At 38.5% G+C, this 20022-nt stretch overlaps 1 protein-coding gene across 6 annotated transcripts in view; it reads left to right on the forward strand.

The window, feature by feature from the left end:
- TLE4 (TLE family member 4, transcriptional corepressor) overlaps positions 1 to 20022 on the forward strand; it is a 143343-nt gene that overhangs the window by 65316 nt on the left and 58005 nt on the right. For 4 of the 6 annotated variants that reach the window (XM_033123118.1, XM_033123122.1, XM_033123120.1 and 1 more), the window contains 2 exons: positions 8653 to 8857; positions 10124 to 10140. In XM_033123118.1, the coding sequence (XP_032979009.1) occupies positions 8653 to 8857; positions 10124 to 10140 (222 nt within the window). The remainder of the gene's footprint in view (positions 1 to 8652; positions 8858 to 10123; positions 10141 to 20022) is intronic. The other 2 variants (XM_033123119.1, XM_033123121.1) reach the window with 1 other exon arrangement.

The raw sequence follows: 20022 nt of genomic DNA on the forward strand, positions 1-20022 counted from the left end.
GCTTTTTAAATGCAGCTTTACTTTTTTAAGTACTCTGAAGTAACTAAAAGTTTTTCTAAGCGTGATCCCTTAACGTGGTGACTTGAATGAGTAAGATACAAAATAGAAGCATTGGTTTCAGTAGAATAATGTGTTCAAATCTCTGAAAAAAATTATTTAAATTGTTTAAACAAGCCTCCAGGAAATTGTTTTTTTATTAATTTACTTGTTTAGAAAGCCTTTCCTAGTAAACTTTGGACCAATTCAGAAAAAATTCTAATAGGCTCTCTGATGGGAAAGTTAATATAACAAATCAAATGTTTTGGATTTCCCTCCTCCCCCTTCTTTTCTTGCTGTTACTACTTCATAAGTAAAACTGCAAGTTAAGGAAATGGACTCCTCAGCACAGGACTCGTGGGATTTGCTCTCTTGGCTTGTCACCTGTCTTCCCCTTGTCACCAGTCCAGGGACCTTGAGGACTACAGAGACCTGTGGTTTTACTGCGAGACACATCCTTGCACTGATCATCTTTCTGGGAAGCTCTCAAGGCAGGTCTTTCCCCTGTAGTAAATCTGGTTCAAGGCACCAGGAATGAGTTAACAGATAAGTTTAGTTTGAAAAGTTCCTTCCTTTGTTTTCCTGTTTCTTGTTTCTTTCTACATATTCACGTTTAGCTTTTGGTAGATACTTGTTAAGAACTCCCAGTTTTTTTGGCTAGAAGGGCACATCTTATTTTCCCCAACCCCACAAGTACAGGAAAGTGGAAAGAAGAATAAAACACTGGACTCATCACTTAGACTCACCAGTTAATATTCTGTCACTTTTGCTTGATATCTTTCTGTGTGTACATGCACGCAAACATACATACATTTCTTTTGTGGTGAACTTCTTGAAAGTAAGAGGCAGTCATGATGACACTTCACTCCTTGATTCATCAGCATGCATCTTCTATGAACAAGGGTGTTTTCCTGTATAAGCATGATACAATGAACACATCCATACATCCAATGTAGAGTTCATATTCATATTTCTCCAAGTGCCCACAAAATGTCCTTAGTGGCGCTTTTGTCTTCATAGAATTTTCTCCCCAATCTAGGACTCACATTCAAAAATGCTTTTGTTTTTCTGTCTCTTTAGTCTATAATGTAAAACTGTCTCCAAACCATTTTACTTTGTGACTTTGGCATTTTGAAAATTCCAGGCCAGTCTTGTGGAATGTCCCACAATCTGGATTTTTTTGATTGTTTTCTTATGTAGATTCAGGTTAAGTATTTTTAGTGAAAATACTACCTACGTGGTGTTGTGTATTTCCAGTTGTATCATATTATTGGCAAAGCTAGGTAATCTGGGGTTTTACACTGTGGATAACCTGTTCCCCCAAAACTTTTTACCCAGCGGTTTTAGTATTTGTCGATGCTATTAATACTTTAGGAGTAGTGAAGTGGTAAATTTTAAAATCTTTTTCCTTTTAAATTAACATTATTCTGTAAAGAAGAGCTTTTTCTGTTTCCCCTCACCCTGTGTGTGTGTGACTGAGATACAAAGTTCTGGATACCTTTTTCCAATAATAGCAGCCACCATTTATTGTGCTAACCCAAGCACTGTGCTAAGGGTTTTTTATGTGCACAACCTCCTATAATTCTTCCCACATCCTTGGAGAGGTAGAGTTTATAACTGTTCCCACTTTTTACATGAAGACATTGACACCTGGAAAAGTTAAGTGATTGACTCTTGCTCACGTAGGTGGTAAGGATTCCAGCCAGGTAGCTCTGATGCAGCTTCACTCTGATGCATCTCTGAATGCTGTCCAGGATCTTACTTCTCAGACCCAGCCCAGCCCCCAGACAGTGTCCTTACTAAAGGGCATCTTCACAGTCCAACGACTAGACACCAGCCTGTTCCTGGGCCCTCCCCCTGTGCTTGTTGCTCCATTTCAGAGTCTGTTGCCTCCTCTTTCCTGGCTCCTCACAAAACCTAGGCCCTCTCGCACTCCTCTCCTAGTAGGGTATCTCCTGGTTGGATTGGGCACACATTCATGCTCAGTACACCCAGCTTGGCCAGCTGGTTGGAAGAATGGTTGTGTATTTGGGAGCCATTCTCTAGTTCTTGGCTCCAGAATGCTTCACAGCTCCACCTGTTTTCTTGGGGTGCCATAGACCCCACTCTTGGAAACTTTTAAAAAATGTGTTACAATCTATTAGTTATTCTTTATGGTGCTCAAAATGTCTCATGTTTTGTCAGTGAGGACCCCTTCAAATTGGCATGTTGTCCCATTTCTCAGTCTCCATTAGTCTACATAGCTTCCTTGCTCACCTTGCACTTTTATTTTTAAAGAAACCAAGATGTGACGTTAAGTGTGCTCATTGCTACTGGGTGTCATGGCTTCTAAAAAAGATGTTTTGTTTTGTTTTGTTTTTTTTAGGATTCTTCTGCTGTTGATAGCGTACTGTGTATCCCCAAAAATAAGACCGGGTCTTATATTAATTTTTGCTCCAAAAGAATGCATTAGGTCTTATGTTCAAGAGATGTCATCCTGAAAAATCATGCTAGGGCTTATTTTCTGGTTAGCTCTTATTTCAGGGAAACACGGTACAAGTAATGAAGGGTAATGGAAAGAAAACTTCTGCCCAGTTTCCAGTCGGACAGAGTTGTCCAGAATTGCTAAGGACATGTGTGGATTGCAGCTCTGCCCTTCACCCTGTTCCTGCTTGGTCATTGGCCTGTCAGGCCCTGGTGGTCAAGTAGTTGGGGACATTCTATTAAAAAGAATTCCTGTTTTTGAGGACAGAAAGACATTTTAAAAGACTTTTCCTGTAAATTTGATTTGCTAGTGGTCCTTTTTCTACCCCTTTACAAACATGAAATTGCAAGGAAATAACTCTTTGTTACAGAAACTCCAGTAAAAAGCTATTAACAGAATTGTGCCTATGTCCACCATCTCATTGCTGTATATTTTCAGAAATCATTACTGGCTATTTTTCAAAATTAATTTACCTTAATGGAGCATTTACTTGCCTAAGTTTAAAGTTCACTCCATTTTAATGTTTATTCTCTTGAGTAGCCCGTCAAGAGAACAGAAAAAAGGATTTTTATTTAGTATTGTAGTTTGAGATAGGAGAGCTTTTCTTGTGTAGATAGGAGAGCTTTTCTTGTGTTTTTTTTTTTTTTTTTTTTTTTTTTTTTTAATGAAATAAGGCCTAGGAATCTGAGTAATGGCCTAGGAATCTGAGTAAGAAGAATTTTTCGAAGATATGCACCTGTAGGTGCTTCTCAGTTATCGTTACACAGAGTGTATTTTATTTTGATTTTTAATTGGTACTATAGTCTGTCCTCTTTGATTCTTTGGCTTGATAGTTTCCTTTTTTCTTTTGAAGTTAACATTTTTTACAGCTGCTGGTTTATCATTATCTAGAGTGGTGATTTATCTTAAATTATTTAGTAACAAATCAGTGTTGAAGTATATACTCTTAATATGCATTTCCTTTCCTCTGTCTTTAAAAAGTAAGGTTTTGTGTTTCTCAGTGTGACTGTAGATTAAAATAGTAAAGCTTTGCAGATTAGGTGCCCTGTAATGAACATAGATGGGGCAAAGATCAGAGGACAGCATTAAAGCTGTGGGGAAACATCAGAAAGCTTTCCCTGTGTCCTGGGATAATCCATTAGGTGATGCTACTCTCAGTTCCTTGCGTAATATCCAGAGACCTGACTCCTTTTGCAGGGAGTCGGCTTTGAGTTTGTCTCTGTTGATAGAGATTTTTTCTTATATTGAATTCTTGAATATTATTTGAAATTTGATAAATCAATGCCATTTTTTTTTAAACTAGAGGAAAGGGTGAAGTTCATTTGAGTTGTTGGTGACATGTTTTTATTTAAAGATTAGCTCTACTACATTGGTTTTACTGACTAATCAGAAGTCATTCTCAATTCTTCGTCATCTGCCACTCCACTGCTAGGATAGTTTCTAAGCTGTAAACTTACAAAGAAGCTTACAAAAAATGACCACTAAGTACAAATAGTCTGTTTTATTGGTGTAAACATTTTAAAACCTACTACGGTGTTTCAGTTTATCTCTTACATTTTCATCATACCCTTTCATAACTTTTCTTATTTTATCTTACAATTTTGTTTTAAACACTTGATAACAATTATTTTTTCCTAAAAGATTCACTAGTGAGTACACTGTTTTTGTTTTATATTTGGTGTGTATATATAATGGATGATTAGTAAAATAGGTTAATGGTAGCTCTCTCCTTTTTTTTTGTCACCTAAATTCAAGGCATATTCTGTTAAACAATCTGACTGTAATTTGGATGTTGCCATTTAATAAAATCTTTGAAAGGGTTTTGTAATTTGGTATAATAACAAGTGAAAAAAATAGAACCTCTCCAAATGCAATGTGGCATCCTGGAACAGAAAAGTGACATTAGTAGAAAAACTAAGGAAATCTGAATAAAGTCTGTAGTTTGATTAATAGTAATATACCCATGTTAATTTTTAAATTTTGACACATTCTGTGGTTATATAAGATGTTAACATTTATGGAAACCAGGTAAAGGGCATATAAGGAACTCTCTTCATATTTAGTAGAAACTTAATTCATCAAACGCTTTAAATACGTGGCCATCTGACTAAATAGTGGTGTTCTAGATGCCAAGGGTGCAAAGAGGCCAGAGACTGGTCTCTTTGTTCAACAGTCTTACAATGTCATTAGCAAGTCACGTCTTCTTAGTCACAAAAAGATGAATAACAGTACCTTTACATGGCAACCTATGCCAATGAATGATACAGGAAGTCCTGTAAGATCGTAGACATGTGGGATGTTTGGAGAAGTCTTGGCATAATAGGTGAAACATGAGCTGAGCTGGGATGGGTGAATTCTACTTAGATAAGTAATGGAGAGGTAGTTCTAAGAGATGGGAGATGACATGACTTTTTGGTGGGGGGAAACATTGCCAGTGGTGATGCAGGATAGGTTCATTGGGATGGAAATGAGCTAATGGAGACTTGTGGTAATCAAAGTATGGGGTGATAAGGGTCTATCTAATATGGTGGCAGTAGAAATATAAGAAATTATTTGAGCATTGATAGGATTCGGTGATTATGTTGGATATAGGAGTACAGATGGAAAACAAATCGATGTTGACTGATAACTTTACCCAGTGGAAGTTACTTAGAGGATTTGTGTTAAACCTTTTCATTTTCAGGTGATGCTGGACTGCCAAGTAGAATTGTCTGGCAAGAAGTTAGATCAGAGTACTGGAGCATGTAAGGAGCAAACAAATGGTTAGGACTCTTCCTCTTTAGTGAGCAGTTGTAGAAAAAGCCAAGAAGGAAATCTAACAGACTGCTTCAGAGAGGTAAAGAGACACTGTGGTAATTACAGTGTTACTGAAGCAGCTGGAGGAAAGTTTCAAGGAGGATATGCTGTCTATGGTTGCAGATATGTCAGAAAGAGAACTGAAATACTGAAATAGTGTTTTCTTAATTGTGGGGACAGAGTCCCAGAGAGCAGTTTCCAGGCTCTCGGCCTCACGTGGAAAGTTGCTGGTTCGGGTAGTGGATGGCCGTCAGCTGTGGCTAATTGACCATCAGCTGTTACCAATTAGCCCCTGATATAACTGCCGCAGCTGCACTGGAGAGTAGAGTCGGGAGTTGAGTGGAGAGTCGAGTTGGTTGGTTGGCAGGCAGAGAAGCAGACGGCAGGTTGCAGGACAGGTTGCAGGTCGTGTGACTCCAGCCTCCAGTGAGACTAGTGGTATGACTCCCCTACCAATGGCTCCCTGGGTGTTCCTTTTTGGCCCAGCCACATCCTGCGTTCTTATATGGGGAGCGGGACTAGAGACCCTGCAGGCCGCCTCGCACGACAAATGGCGCAGCGAGCAGGGTCTCCCATACGACACTTAATGGTCATCAATTTTATGAGAATGGTGGACCTGATTACAGGGGCTTAAGGAGTGAGGGTGTGTGTGTGTATGTGGTGGTGTTGTTAAGTGGAGACAGCAAATTTACTCTGGTTTTTAAACAAGTTTGGCTGTGGGAAGAAGAGAAGGATACATTATATATACATACAGGGAAGTAGCTGAAGAGGGCAAAAAAAGGTGATTTTAATTAAAGTTAAACATTTATCAAGTGCCAGTTATGTGTAAGGCACTATGTTTGGGGCAGTGGAGGACACAAAAAGTGATTAATAAAATAATGTTTTTTCTTCTTGGAAAAAATGCTACCTCAAGTTCTTTGGGCACTGGATAGGTGATTCATTTCAAAATGCTAGGGACACTGGTATTAAGCTTGCAAACAGAAGGTCAAAATCAGTGACAGAACAACTGGGGATGGGAAAGAGATGGAGAATTGACTGAGCAATGAAACAGGGAGGATGTGATGCAGCTTGTGCAGGTCCGGGAGGGAAAAGGGGGACCCTCCTTCCTCTAAGGCACAAGGTAGTGTGAGAGCTATTTTAAGGTAGAATAGAGTTCAAGTAGGGATCCCAAGAAGTGTTCACGTTGAATAGCATGTGCAACAGACCTACTAGGGGTATATTTTCTTCCCTTGAACAAAGTTCCTGGTCAGATGGAGAAATGAGGCTGTTAGTGCTTACTTTTTGTCCTGTGAGAGAAAACTAAAAGTGAAATACCAGGGGTACTGCTTTTGGCAGAGGGTTATTTTCTTCTTTTTTTAGTATTTAAAGAAATAGTCATATATATTTTTAATTGCTCAGGTATTATGTGAATGTCTCAGTGCCTGCAGTTAATTAGGGTTTGTTTCACACGTAGACTCTCACAAACTTTAGAGTGTCGGAAAGGTGATAAGAGAGACATACATGCAGGCTCTTAATAAATCCTTGCCAGTTGAACTCTGATCTGAGACAGAAAGTAGCTACGTGCCCGACCCGTACACACTAAGTGTTAGGTAACTTAGAGGAGAAAGAGAATTGGAGCAATTTTCTGGCAATTTCAGTTGAACAAGGTCTTGAAATAAATTTGCCATATATTTACCTGAAGGCCGTGTTTTCTTCATAGATGTTATTTTCAGCACATTTAGAAAATATGATTGTGTGTTCATACTTTTTGGTTACAATGAAATAACAGTACTGAAAGAATTACGAACATGATTTTGGCCACACAAATGATTAAAAATACATTATTTTGAACTATCCAGTTAGGTAGTGCTTTGGCAAGACTTTGGGGAGCTTTGGTTGGTGGAGTATCTAGATCACTGCACTGATTTTCCATTTGATGTATGTAAATGTGCCTTATAAGTGTTAGTACTGTGTTTTATTCACAATATTTTAAGTGCATGTAGCTAGGAAATAGGTGCAGGTCAATTGGAGAAAAGAGCTAATAATTAGTGCTATACTTCAGCTTTTATAGTCAGACACAGGAAGACATGTAGAGAGGGAGAAGAAGGAGATAAAAGTAATTTGGGGAGGAGGAAAAAATACTTGCTTTTTTCTTTGATGTACTTTCTTGAAAAATAAAAGCATTTCAAGATCCTTCTTACCAGTGAAGGGGAGCAGAATTTGCTACCCTACACATTTTTTTAAAAAATAGCTTTTTAAGCTCCTGCTTAGAAAATCATAGAAAAGACTGTGGCTACCATAAGGTGGGCCTGAAAAGTGATTTGTTTAAAGGCATTAATTGAAATATAATGACTACAAAAGAGAATTTCTCACCACTTGTTTTCAAAGATTGTTTTTAAGCAGGGTCTCAATTTGAAGGGATTTCTGTTGAGGTACATGCTCACATCCTTCTGTCACCTCCCTGCTTTCCTCTCCCCCTGGAAGAGGCAGCAAGGCCTGCTCACAGCCAAGCCTGATGCAGCCTGCATCGTGATTCTGCCTCTGCTGAGGTCAAGCACTCCCATTTCAGCCTCTCGAGGGCTTTCTCCATGTGTTGCCAGTGTGCTGGTAAAAATGACTGGAAACTCTTGTCAGCACAGTTACTGGTGCATGCATCACAGTGCCACTCAGATAAACCTGTCACAACACAGAGGCGGCCGCTGGAGAAGAGTACAAGGGCAGGCCTCGAGCTTTTCATTCGAGCATCACTAAATGTGCACAGAGTGCCCAATTATTTCAGCATTATTGAGCAAGCCTACAGGAGGACCCAAGCCTTGCTACATTAGATTTTCTTTAGTAATTTGCTCAAGTACCGCTGAGGACACTTAAAGGGCTTAAAACGGTGGCTGCAACCAGTTTCCTTTTCTGGGTTGTTAATTCAGGTTTTCTCTTTCAAATTAACTCTCACTGCATGCTGTGCAGCGGTTCTGGGAGAACTGTTTAACACTAATTTTCTCAATTTTCAGCTTTTTTTTGTTCAACATAACTGCTTTAACAGTTAGTCACGTATATGTTTTGATTAGAAATGTATGATAGCAAGGCCTTATGTTTTGGAGAACAAAATAAAGACGCTTTATTAAAGAAATGTGAATTTCAGCTATTAAAAGTTAGATAATTTCACTACTTAAAAATTAAGTATTTACTGTGTATTGCAAAATCCCGGAATCTAAGTTAAAAAGAGCATTTCTCCATTACATCTCCGTCCTCCCACTTTAAATATATATCTTTCCTTCATGGATGCTGGGTTTTCCATGATCTTTTTGCACTTCTTTTCTCTCTGTTTTTTGGAGGGGCAGATAAAGGGAACAAGTTCAATATCTTTGTCTCATTTCTCACAGCAGCAACAACTCCAGGCCCAGCATTTATCACATGGACATGGTCTGCCGGTGCCTCTGACCCCACACCCTTCAGGGCTCCAGCCCCCTGCCATTCCACCCATTGGTAGCAGTGCCGGCCTCCTGGCCCTCTCCAGTGCCCTGGGAGGCCAGTCCCATCTTCCAATTAAAGATGAGAAGAAGCACCATGACAATGATCACCAAAGAGGTGAGTGATTCTCTCGGGATGTCAATCTGATACTACCTGCCTGCTGCTGAAGGTAGGTTCTGGATGCCATTTTGTTTATTCTGTCTCTGGATTTGATTTTATCAGCGACTAAACAAAGGATTTCCACCAGAAGGTAAATTAATTATTGGAAGCCATCTTTTGCCAAATGATAGATACCCTAGTGGTTGGCAAGAGTTAACGCACTCCCAGTGGCAGAGGGTTCTGTTTCCTGGTTATTGCCTTTGATCCCTTGCTACCTCCCATGTTCCCCTAAATCAGTAATGAAATCCCATGAAGCTCTGAGTTTGAGATAGTGAATGACATTAATAGCTAATTTTGACCGAATCTATTTTGGTGAAAGACTTACTGATTTAAAGCTCACTTTATAGTTTGACAGAATCATTATTTATAAATCAGATCAGCCTATATAGTGCAGTAAGTCTCACAGGTAAGAAAACAATTTCAGTAGTCCTAGTAATTGAGAAAAGTACAGCTCAATTTAGTGAAATCTGTTTAACTACCTCTCTCACCCAGTCTGTTTAGAAGCATGAAATTAACTCATTTCTTCTGATAAGAACACAATTGTTAATGCAACCTAATTGATTAAAGGGCGAGTTGTGCTCCTTCTAGATTGGTTTTCTCCACTAAAGTAGGTGATGGTGCAGAGACCTTCTGATGTGACATATGCTTGTATGGTGCTTGTTAATAATTTTTATTAGTTAATGGCAGAAAGGCAAATGAAAAAGTCTCTCCCAGCATTCCTTTGTGGGAATTTACTTAGCACTTGGGTGGTTCTTTGGTTGGAAGGGTGTGGTTCATAATTAAAACCTCATATCTACTCCTGTTGCGGTGTCATTACCATGAAGGATAATCTTAGGTAAATGATACTTATCACATAAAATAAATTTCCCATCTCTGATGTTGGAAGCACTGTGATATTTGTCATCGGTTATCTTAATACCGTGGTTCAGAGCTAAGGCTTAATTATAAACACTTTTATAAGTGGGAAAGTTGATAAGGAACATGAATGATAGGAATATCCATCTTTGGTTTCTGAACTTGTGTCAAAGGTAGATGGGCGCTTTTTGAATCTGATCAAGTACTATTAATAATTAACTTTATTGCAAAGTTGTCATCTGTGCCTCTTGTTATTTAGCAGAGATCAGGTTTGATAAATGTGTGATTTTAGGTGAACTAACAAGTACTTTTCTTTTTTTCTTCTCCCCACCACGTGATCTGCGTGTGTTGTTGCTGTTTTGCCTATAGACAGAGACTCCATCAAGGTAGGACTCAAATTCACAGATGAAGAAATCTCTTCAAGGGGCTTAGAATCATCTGAATATGTCTAGTAATGGATTCAAGATTTAGAAAATGATTTGGTGGGCTTTACCAAATGGTGGTTAACTGTATTTTTGGATTACTTTTGGTTGCGTGGTTGAGATTTTTGCAAATAGCAGTCTCATTTTCCTATCAGAATCAGATTTGTAGACCACGATTAAATTAGAAGATCTGGCTTGCATTGCTCATTTTATTATGTCTTGCCCCGTGAAAAAGAATAACTGCTTTTCTTCAGTTAGGCTTTGGATATAAGATAAGTAATAATGAAAGGAAGTAAATAAATTGGTTTATAAGGAAATGCACGTTAGTCTTGTATTTTGGCAAATAGTTTCATCTTACAAACCTCTTCATCAAAACGTTTGTGTAAGAGTATTTTCTTCACCAAAAATGATTTTTTTTTTAATTTAATAATAACTTGGTTTTCAGGATAGCAAGTTACTCTCCTTGGGTTTGGCATCTGTCTCACCTGCCTCCTTTATCTCTTTTTAGACAAGTTGTCAGGAAAGAGGAAAAGTATTTAGGTCCTAATTATTTGGATATGCTTGTGTAACACCCAAATGGGATGTGCTAAGGATCCCTGAATTTATACAGCAAGCAAACAAGAAAGACAGGCTTCCATGGCAGGAAATGAATAAAATATGAAAATTACTTGATTACTTTGGAGCCAGGCACAATGTAAATCTGCTACTGTACTACACATAATTGTGTTATATATGCCATTGTATTTTGTATAGATTAGAAGGAAAGGACTGTTTTCAGGCATTGGCCAAATCACCGATGCTGTCAGTGCCTTTCCTTGTATTTTGCAGTACAATGTTTGGGAACATAGGCAGTTGTGTCTGTTGCGGTTTTTAATGAAGTTGTGTATATGAAGGCTACTATCTTCCCCTGGACCACATGTGCTGTTACTTTGAATGCCTCTTTATTCCTTGTCATTTTACAGTAAAAGGGAAGTAGGGTTTTCTCCAAAGCCCTTAAATAATGGTAAATAAAAATTAAGTGTATCTATTTTTCCCTTTAAGAATCTTTGTAATTTGAAAGGGCATCTGCACACCCATAGAAATGTCAGCATTTATAATTGCAACTTCACGCATTGACTGATTTAATTATACATTTATAGTCGTGTATTTTGTTGCATAATATGCATATCAATACCTAGATTAAGAAGCATTCTACAGTGTAGTAAGTGTTCCACATATGTGTACTTACAAAGTAGTAAGTAAACGCACTGACCACGATTAGCTGATAGCAGCAGCCTTTGGAAAGCCTGTCTAGTTATTCTGAGGCCATAATGTAAACCTTCCTTTCCTTCTTATGATAAATACATACCTGTAGCGGGCCAGTGAACTAAACAAAAAGCCTCTTCTCCTGCCTCACTCTCAGAAGACTGAAAATATTTATACTCTAGTGCACACGTTTGTATTCCCTTACGCCAGAGTAGGGTGTATTTTGAAATCATCTGTAATCACTCAGTATGAGTCTGGGAGTGAGTATCTACATAGCTAGAAGCCAGGGAAAAACAAAAAGGAAGTAGAGGTGGATGATTACCATGATTTATTATGGAATTGTAACCATAAATAGATTTTGGAGGGGGACTACCATTCTCAAATTGGAGGTTGTGTTGTGTCAGGTTTGCAGCTGTCCTGTGGCATTGTAAGGTGAAATCGTTTGCTAATTTTCATAAATGCTCTGTGATGCTCAGAGAAGCCGTTAGGTGCTTGTTCCGTGCATCGTCTTCATCCTCCTATAAGTGGTTCCCGGTTAAGAGGGGCTTTTTATGACTGTCTGCTGTGTGACTTGAGATGGTTTTTATCAGCCAGAGCATGCCAGTTGCCTGCAGCTGGAGTCAGGCTTGTATGAAATAATTTATTCATGCCGGATAATGCTCCTTAACATTTAACAGGTAATGAACGTGACATAAATTTCCTTCTTGCTTTTAATTTTTCCCTTTCCTCTTCTAACGTGCAAACAGGCAGCTCTGGTACTCTAAATAATAAGTAATTTTTGGCCATCTGTCAAAAGGAAATTTCAATACAAATTTAAATTAATGGTGCCTGAAATTTTTTATGGCTCCTCTAAAAGCCTCTAATGTGCAGAAAATTCTGAATCTGCTGGTAGTAATTAGTGTTGCATGTAATGAGGATGTGGGCAATGTTATACAGCCCCAGTGTAACATTTTGATATGGTGGCAAAGTTTTGATTTATACAAGGTTGTGCATGGGCTTAATTGTCAGAGAGACTTTAAAATGTTTTCTTGACGTTACAGATTATTAAACAGGGCAGATTTCAGAATAGCTCATAAAATACAAATTTAAACTTAATGTAAAGATTCAGGTAATTAAGGTTCTTTACCTTCAGGTGTCAAGTAAAATGAAAGAAAATCTCTTGTTAAGGTGTTGAGCCTTTTCCTCCTTTTTCTTTTTCCCCTCGGAAGTTCTGTGGTCACTAAACCACAAGTTATTGGCTTTATTGATCTTGTTTTCTATAGTTCCAGAGGTCAAGTTCATTCCTAAGCCTGTTATTTGCAGACCTGTATCTGAAGTTTTTCAACAAGGGTGGAGAATGTAAATATGGACCTAAAGGAGAAATCACTGTAGGGTCCCAAGAATCAATTTATTTGGTGATGAGAAACAAGAATGGTGTGTGTTCTAGGGCTGTTGACACCCGCTGGTAACTTGGCTATCAGTGACAGCGTGTGCCCAAGAGTAAGCCCCAGATTTGGGGCCTGAAAATGGCAAGAAACAGACTAGGACCCACTCTCGTGCTTAGTGATAGTGTGGAAAACCCAAATTTAGCTCTCCAAAGGGCCCCCAAAATAACTTCCTATTTTTTTTTCCTGGGTGGGGGCTTTCTCACAGTCTTCTGGACTGTTTAGAACTGTGGCTCCCTTCCCTTAAAAAGATGTAAGTGAAACCAAGGAAAGGTTTTCTGAGGTTATGATACCTTCTTCCCCTGCCTATCCTTCTCACTGAGGGGTAAGAGGTAAAAGTGAGTTGGCTCCAAAGTGGCGGCAGACAGGGCATCCTCACCTACTGCCAGTTGCTTCCCAATTGCTGAAGGTACCAGTTCACGAAGAGGAGTCTTTGGGCTCCTCACAATACTCAGTTTTCATCTGAGTGGCTGGGGTGAGGGTAATGATGCAGAGCTGCGAAGGACAAATTGCCTAAAGCTTGGTAGGAATTTGAGGTTGAGAAATTAGTCTAATTACCCCCTCCCAAATGTCTACACATTCTGGTAATAACTCTTAACAAAAAATGGGCACCAAAATCTAGACCAGCTTGAATATAAAGAGCAAAATTCACTATCAGCAGCTATAGATTAGCCCTATGACCTCTCCCAAGTTGATATTGTGCATGGTTTATTGCTTAATAAGTTCATTTTATGTATCTAAATGGTCCTCTTGTTTTTTATTTTGAATGCAACAACCTCCTCATGTCAGACAAGGATTTGCCTTTTTTTTTTTTTGTAAAATATAACATAAGCACATTTTTTACCTCTAAGTGGTGGTGTTTTTATTTTTATTATTTCATTGGAACGTCTTTCCCAACTGTATGATCATTTTTAGTTACTCTAGAGACACTGTACCATTTTAAAATGCCAAGTGCAATGTTTGGGTATTATCACACAATTGTAGTTTTTGCTAGTATAATAATAAGTATGGATGGTGTACTTTTAAAAATTCACATATTTAGTTTTTTTTTCAAGTTAAGTGCTTTCCTATGAGTGTATATGCTAGGATTTGTTTTTGTTTTTGTTTAAGGGTTTTCATAATGATCATTCATTAGTTATATCTAAGGCAATGCCTATTTATTCTGCCCCAGCTATATTTTGGTGTTTATTCTATGTAGCTGACTAAAATATCATTCATTGCTTTTCTTCTTGTCTCTTCAGTTATTCTCTGTTGGCACTAAAGTTTTACTCATGGAGAATTAGACTAAGGCTTTTATTATGTTCAAAGTGAAGTGTATGATTCACGCCAAGAAAGCACTTTTGCCCTCATTAGTTGGGTGTTACAGGTGAAAGTGGGTTTTTAGCCTGAATCAACAGAGTGATTGCTTCTGTTTGCCACTTCACTTTGTACATCAAGATTTAATGGTCAAGGTTCTGTTCCAGGATCTTGTGTGACCTGTAGGACTTGGTTCACCCTACCCCCACCCTCATTTTTCCTGTCTCAAGGAATATATCAGTCTGAAAATAGTGTGCCTTTAATATGTTTAATTCCTCGGCATGTGCTATGTGGGCAAACAGCAGAGAAAAAAACCACTTGAGGAAAGTGGGGCCAGCAGGACAGGTATAACCATAAAGCCAGGGCAGTTTTAACACTCTCATCTCCCCCATTCACCTGTTTGAGATAGCAGTGTTTGTAATTTTACCCTTTGGGAGAAAGCTTGGTGGGAGAAATTTGTATTACTATAGACTTTAGAAGGACATGTTATAGAAAGACCAAGGCATAAAGTGATAGAAGTCTAGATTAAAAAAAGTAATAGATGAAATTGATAAAACACTAAAAAGAGGGTATGAGAAAGGAAGAGGGAGGCAGGAAGACACCACCACCAAACTAAACTGTCGTGAGGCTTGCATGATCTCCTGTTTTCCTCTCAGTCATCAATAACCTGAGAAAAGAAGCTATCTAGGTAAGGGCTGTGACGTGGACACTCTAACCTAGCAGAAAATAAGGTGGATCCCTAGTACCCACTCAACCCCACTGATGTGCGCCAACTCCCCATTGCATGCCTTGCTCATAGTTTAGATTGCAGCTGCGAAGGTAGCTGATGAACGCTTCTCCTTATTTCCTACATCAGTAAAGGTGAAGGTGTTAAGGCCCTGCCCAGCGTGATACAGCCAGTGCCATCCTCAAAGGAAAGCTTTTTGTCTCATTCTTTGTTATTAACATTTTGAAACATACTCAGAAATAGAAATGACACAAACATCTTTATTCAGCATCCAGGTACAAGAGGTATCAATATTTGGCAACATTTTTATCTATTTCTTTCTTTGCTGAGATATTTTAAAGCAAATCCCAGATAGCATTCATTTACCCTTGCATACTTCAGTAAGTAAAATGAAAGCATTTCTCTAAATAATAGACATTTTTTTGGTAACCCTAATAATTTTAATCACTTATTAAAAATAATTCTTTGATATTTCCTAATACTCTGTCTATAAGCAAACTTGGGTTTTTTCAAATAATTGGTTTGCTTGAAATGGGATTCAGATAAGATCCTTTTCATATTGTTGTCATATCTCCTAGGCCTCCTTTAATCTAAGACCTTTTCTCACTTAAAAAATGTTTCCTGTGCCACTGACTTGTTGAAGACCCTGGGCCAGTCTTCCTGTAGAACGGCCCCTATTTCAATGTCTCTGTGTGCTTCCTTGCAGTGTCACGAATGCTTTTGTATCAGGAAAAGTCTTTTTTTCTCATGATGGGCGAATGGGTAGAAGTCTAGGTTTCTATGCATGTTATGTTGGTGATGAACAGTTTAATGAATTTACCAATAATTAAGAGAGTGAAGTGTCTAAAAATGTATGCTGGTAATCATAAATAGAATTCTTTTTTTATCCTTTTACCTTTAAACACAGGCTAAGATGTATTTGAAATCCAGCTCTATTTTCCAAATATAAGTATTCTTTATGATAGGCTTTTTAGGATACATTTTTTAGTAGTATTTAAAAAATATATTAAGTATAACTGTTTCCCTTTGGTGGTGTCCCTGATGCTTTATTCCCCAACAATCAACTGTTCTACTAAATTGTTAACTCCTTGAGGGCAACAATCTTAATCTTCTTTATGGAACTACATAGAAGGGCAAATCAAGTATTAGTTTGAGAAGGGAATTGTAATACAATTAGGAAAATCCTGACTATGCTAGACATCCTGGCTCTCCTTTTAGGTAAGCTGTGTGTCAGTAGATCTCAAAGCTATTCTGGGCATTTTTTTTTCAAGCATTTGGAATGTAGATGTTTTCCTGTGTTATTCAATCCCTTCCTAGAAATGAGTTCTACAATAAAAATTGTACAACAAAGAGTATGTTTCAGCAAAAGTTGGCCATAGCATTAGCCAAATAAACATAATGGTGATACTTCATTTTGGGTGTTGGGTTATAAGGGAATAGTTTAATTTTTAAAACATTCCTTTCAAGCATTTAATGTTTAATTCCTTCAGTTTTCAGAAATAAGATGGTAATGTGATGTTAAACGTTTGGATACTACTGTTACTAATTCTTTGTAGAGGTATTTGTTTCTACCATGTATTTTACTAGAATTACCTTATCAAAGAACAATCAAGAACTTTATGGGTTTATGATGCATTAATTTGTTCAATGTTAATTGATACTTGCCTCTAGGCATGTAAGCTGTGTGAAATGTAACAGGTGCCCTAATTCCAGAAAATATGTTTTAATTGTTTGTTTATCGAACAGATGAGTAAATATCTTTAGGGCATAGCTGGTCCTCAGGTGGTGAACATGAATGGATTAATGATGTGAGTGGAGCAGACGTGCTTGTTTGTGTGCCCTCCTGCACGGATCACCAAGGCAGAACAAATATTAATTAACAGGGGCGGGCTGGTTGTGGGGTCTGTTTTGCCCAGCTGATTTTTGGCAAAGGTGGTTCAATCTTTTCTGCCATAAACTAACCCTTTTAGTCACGAGAAACATTTTTATTCTGATTGTTAATGTCTTTAACTTTCTTAATTAGAATGCATTTTGTTTCTTGCAAAAATATTACACCATGAAGTTTCTAATATGTAACTGGCACTTGAATTTCAAAAGCATTTATTTCTCAAAATGTAGATAATTCCTCCAAAAGAATTAGTCTAAAGAATCGTTCACCATCTTTTTTGTTATCTGATAAACAATTTCCCATAACCCACTCTGGAAAAATCATAAAGTCACCCAGGAGGAAGCTTAATATTAATACTCTCACTTCTTGCGTTCTTTAATCATTTCTGCTGTGATACTCTCAACCTGGTACATTTTGTCTGATATAATTTAGATACCTTCTGGGTTAAAGACTATATGTTGGGGCCACCACTAACAAGGGTTGTAATTTTGGACATGAAGAGAAGTCATTATTATTACTAATTATTAATATGGCAGCTGTCTTGGGACAGGATTGAACAGAATTCGGGCTACATGAAAGAACATTAGAAGGGAAGTTTGCTGAGTGCTGCATACTACGTTCTTATTGAGTAATTATTTTGAATAAGCTTGTTGTTAGATGAAAGTATATTTCAAGATTAAATAATGCTGTTTAGACCTATCAAATCTAAACTTTGTCTTAGAAATGAATATTTAGTTGTTTTACTTTGAAACTAAATGTTGAACAAAGTATTTAAGTTGGTCAGATTCATTATTCAAAACCAGTCCATTTACTTCTGTGTGTAATAAATTATACAGCTTTAAAAAACATTTAAGCTTCAAGTACTAGTAGTTTTATAACTTTAATTCTTGTTTCTCTGTGGTAGTTGTAATTGGTGGCTAAGCCCCGTCTCCCCGCTCTCTAGGTTCAGTGATGCTCCTGGGTTTGCTTCACAAGAAACGGAAAACAACATACACATGCATGTAATCCACTCGTGTGCAATCTGCCTTTCTTCCCTTACAGTTGAATATTCCATCCCCTCTTCAACCACTAAGTGTTCACAAAGAGCTTACACTTACTTTCCTGTCCTTCACCACCCTCCCCTTGACTGAATTGCAGGCAGTGAGGTGGAAGTTAAAATGTCTTAAGTATTCTTGTTGTAAGTGAACTTTCTAAGATATGGCGATAGGGTGAGCATGAGGAATTCTTTTTCATGGAAATAGACTCATTATTTACTTGTATCACACCCTAAGGATTCTTGAACCGTTTTTCTGCAATGAGTACTTTGTAGTTGCTCAATGTTGAGATGTACGGGGAGTAGGTGGGGAGGTAAACAGGTTTAGTGATGCCACCCAATGAGAGAAGCCAAGCCAGTAGGGCCATATGATAACAACTCATTTATATTTATTTTTCCTTATGGTCATTTTAATTATTCTAGAAATTTTTGATTATTCCATTCATTTATCTTTTTTTAAACTTCTGTTTTCTTGAACGACATTTGGCCTTTTGAACAACAAAATAAAATTGGAAATGCTAATGTTTTGAGCCAACTAAAGGAGGAAAATAAAAATGTCACCATGGTAACAAAGCTGCTTTCTAGATGGTTTCCTAAGATATGCCTGAACTAGAAGCAGATGTCTGATTTGAGAATCTTGCCTCCTTCAATGTAAACAAATAACTTCTGGGCAGGTGTTGGAAATAATATGGAAATCCTATTAAGGGGCCCAGGGTTTCTGTCAGTCAGGAAGCCCTTGCCACAAAAGGGCTGGTTGTCACATAAAGGAGCAGAGTAAATTCTCATTAGGCTTGAGCTTTTCCCAGGAAATGATTGTCTCGGTATGTTCTTTCTCCTGTGAATCTGAATGTAAGCTGTTGCTTCTACTGATCTATTCACTGGCTTTATTTTTCTCCTCTTCATTTGCAGATCCCCCCTCACCCCTGCCAGCCAGTATTGGTATTCTCCCACCTCAGCTACCCCTTCCCTTTAGATTAACACTTGATCTGTGTTACTGCTCTGAGAGTTGTGACATTTGTGATTTTAACCTCCCACCCTGGGTGGGGTAAGGTGGGGGAGGAGAGGAAGTCAGTCTTCATCCCAGGGACTGTTGGACAGAAGAACCAGGCTGATGAGGCCGAATGCCAAGAGCTGTTTGGAATGGGCACCGCGAGCAGCCCTGGTCCTGAGTGCCTTTCTGTGTACATTACCTGGAGTTACATTTTTACCTATTAAGCATGAAGAGACAGCTTTTTATGAACTTTTAAACCTTGCACGATTACCTGGTAAGCCTCTAAAACTGCACTGTCCAATATGGTAGCCACTAGCCACATGAAGCTCTTTAAATGTAAATTAGTTAAGAGGAAATAAAATTGAAAGACCTGGTTTCTCAGTTGCATTAGCCAAATTGGAAGTGCTTAGTAGCCACATGAGGCTGTGGTAATGGCCATACCAGTGCAGATACAGAACATTGCCGTCGTGGCCAAGGGTTCTGTTGGACAGGGAGAGACTCGGTCCTGATGAGGAGCTTGCTGGGTCTGCTGTTTCAGCTGCTGAAATCCGACTTCCAGTGGTGTAAAGCAAGGTTCCTCCCGATGCGTACAACACAAGGGGCATGTGTGTATTTTGGTTTTGCAGCTTCTATACTGCTCAGGCATGGCTGACACAGTCGGCTGCACTAATGCAGTGATCTGTAAATGGTTGTAGGTTGTTTTTCCCCTTGTGGAACTGGTTGAGCAGTTTGACATGGATCTTCCCAAAATGGACCTCCAGGAGATGCATTTTCATGTTTCTAGATGGAAAGTTGAGGCAATTTGGAGATGGTGATGGTGTGGTGGTGGTGGTGGAATTGAGGAGTGCTAGGTGGGGTTGAAGGCTGTGCATAATGATGTTCTTTATAGTGCTCAGAAAGTTAAATGAGGAAAAACACAAAACAAGGCTTCAGAAAAGCCACACTATTATTATGCAGCATTTCTTGGACTATGGTCCCTGAGACACACTTCATAAAGCCAATAAAGCGCACACTGGTGGTCTCCCGTTGCCCTAGCAACGGACCATGGGACACAGTGTATGTGAAATGCATGAACATCTGTGAATTAATCTTTTTTAGTTTGTTCTTTTCTTGGCACTGATTGGGCCACTCGGGCTTGTGCCTCTGCCACAGTGTGTGGAGGGGTAATCTGGAGCAGTTCCCCAGGGCCTTACCCTAAAGTGGATGGTAGAAGGGCAAGTGAAGGGAGATTTATCCTGGTAG

The sequence above is a fragment of the Rhinolophus ferrumequinum genome, chromosome 12 (assembly GCF_004115265.2).
Source record: "Rhinolophus ferrumequinum isolate MPI-CBG mRhiFer1 chromosome 12, mRhiFer1_v1.p, whole genome shotgun sequence".
Lineage (NCBI taxonomy): Eukaryota > Metazoa > Chordata > Mammalia > Chiroptera > Rhinolophidae > Rhinolophus > Rhinolophus ferrumequinum.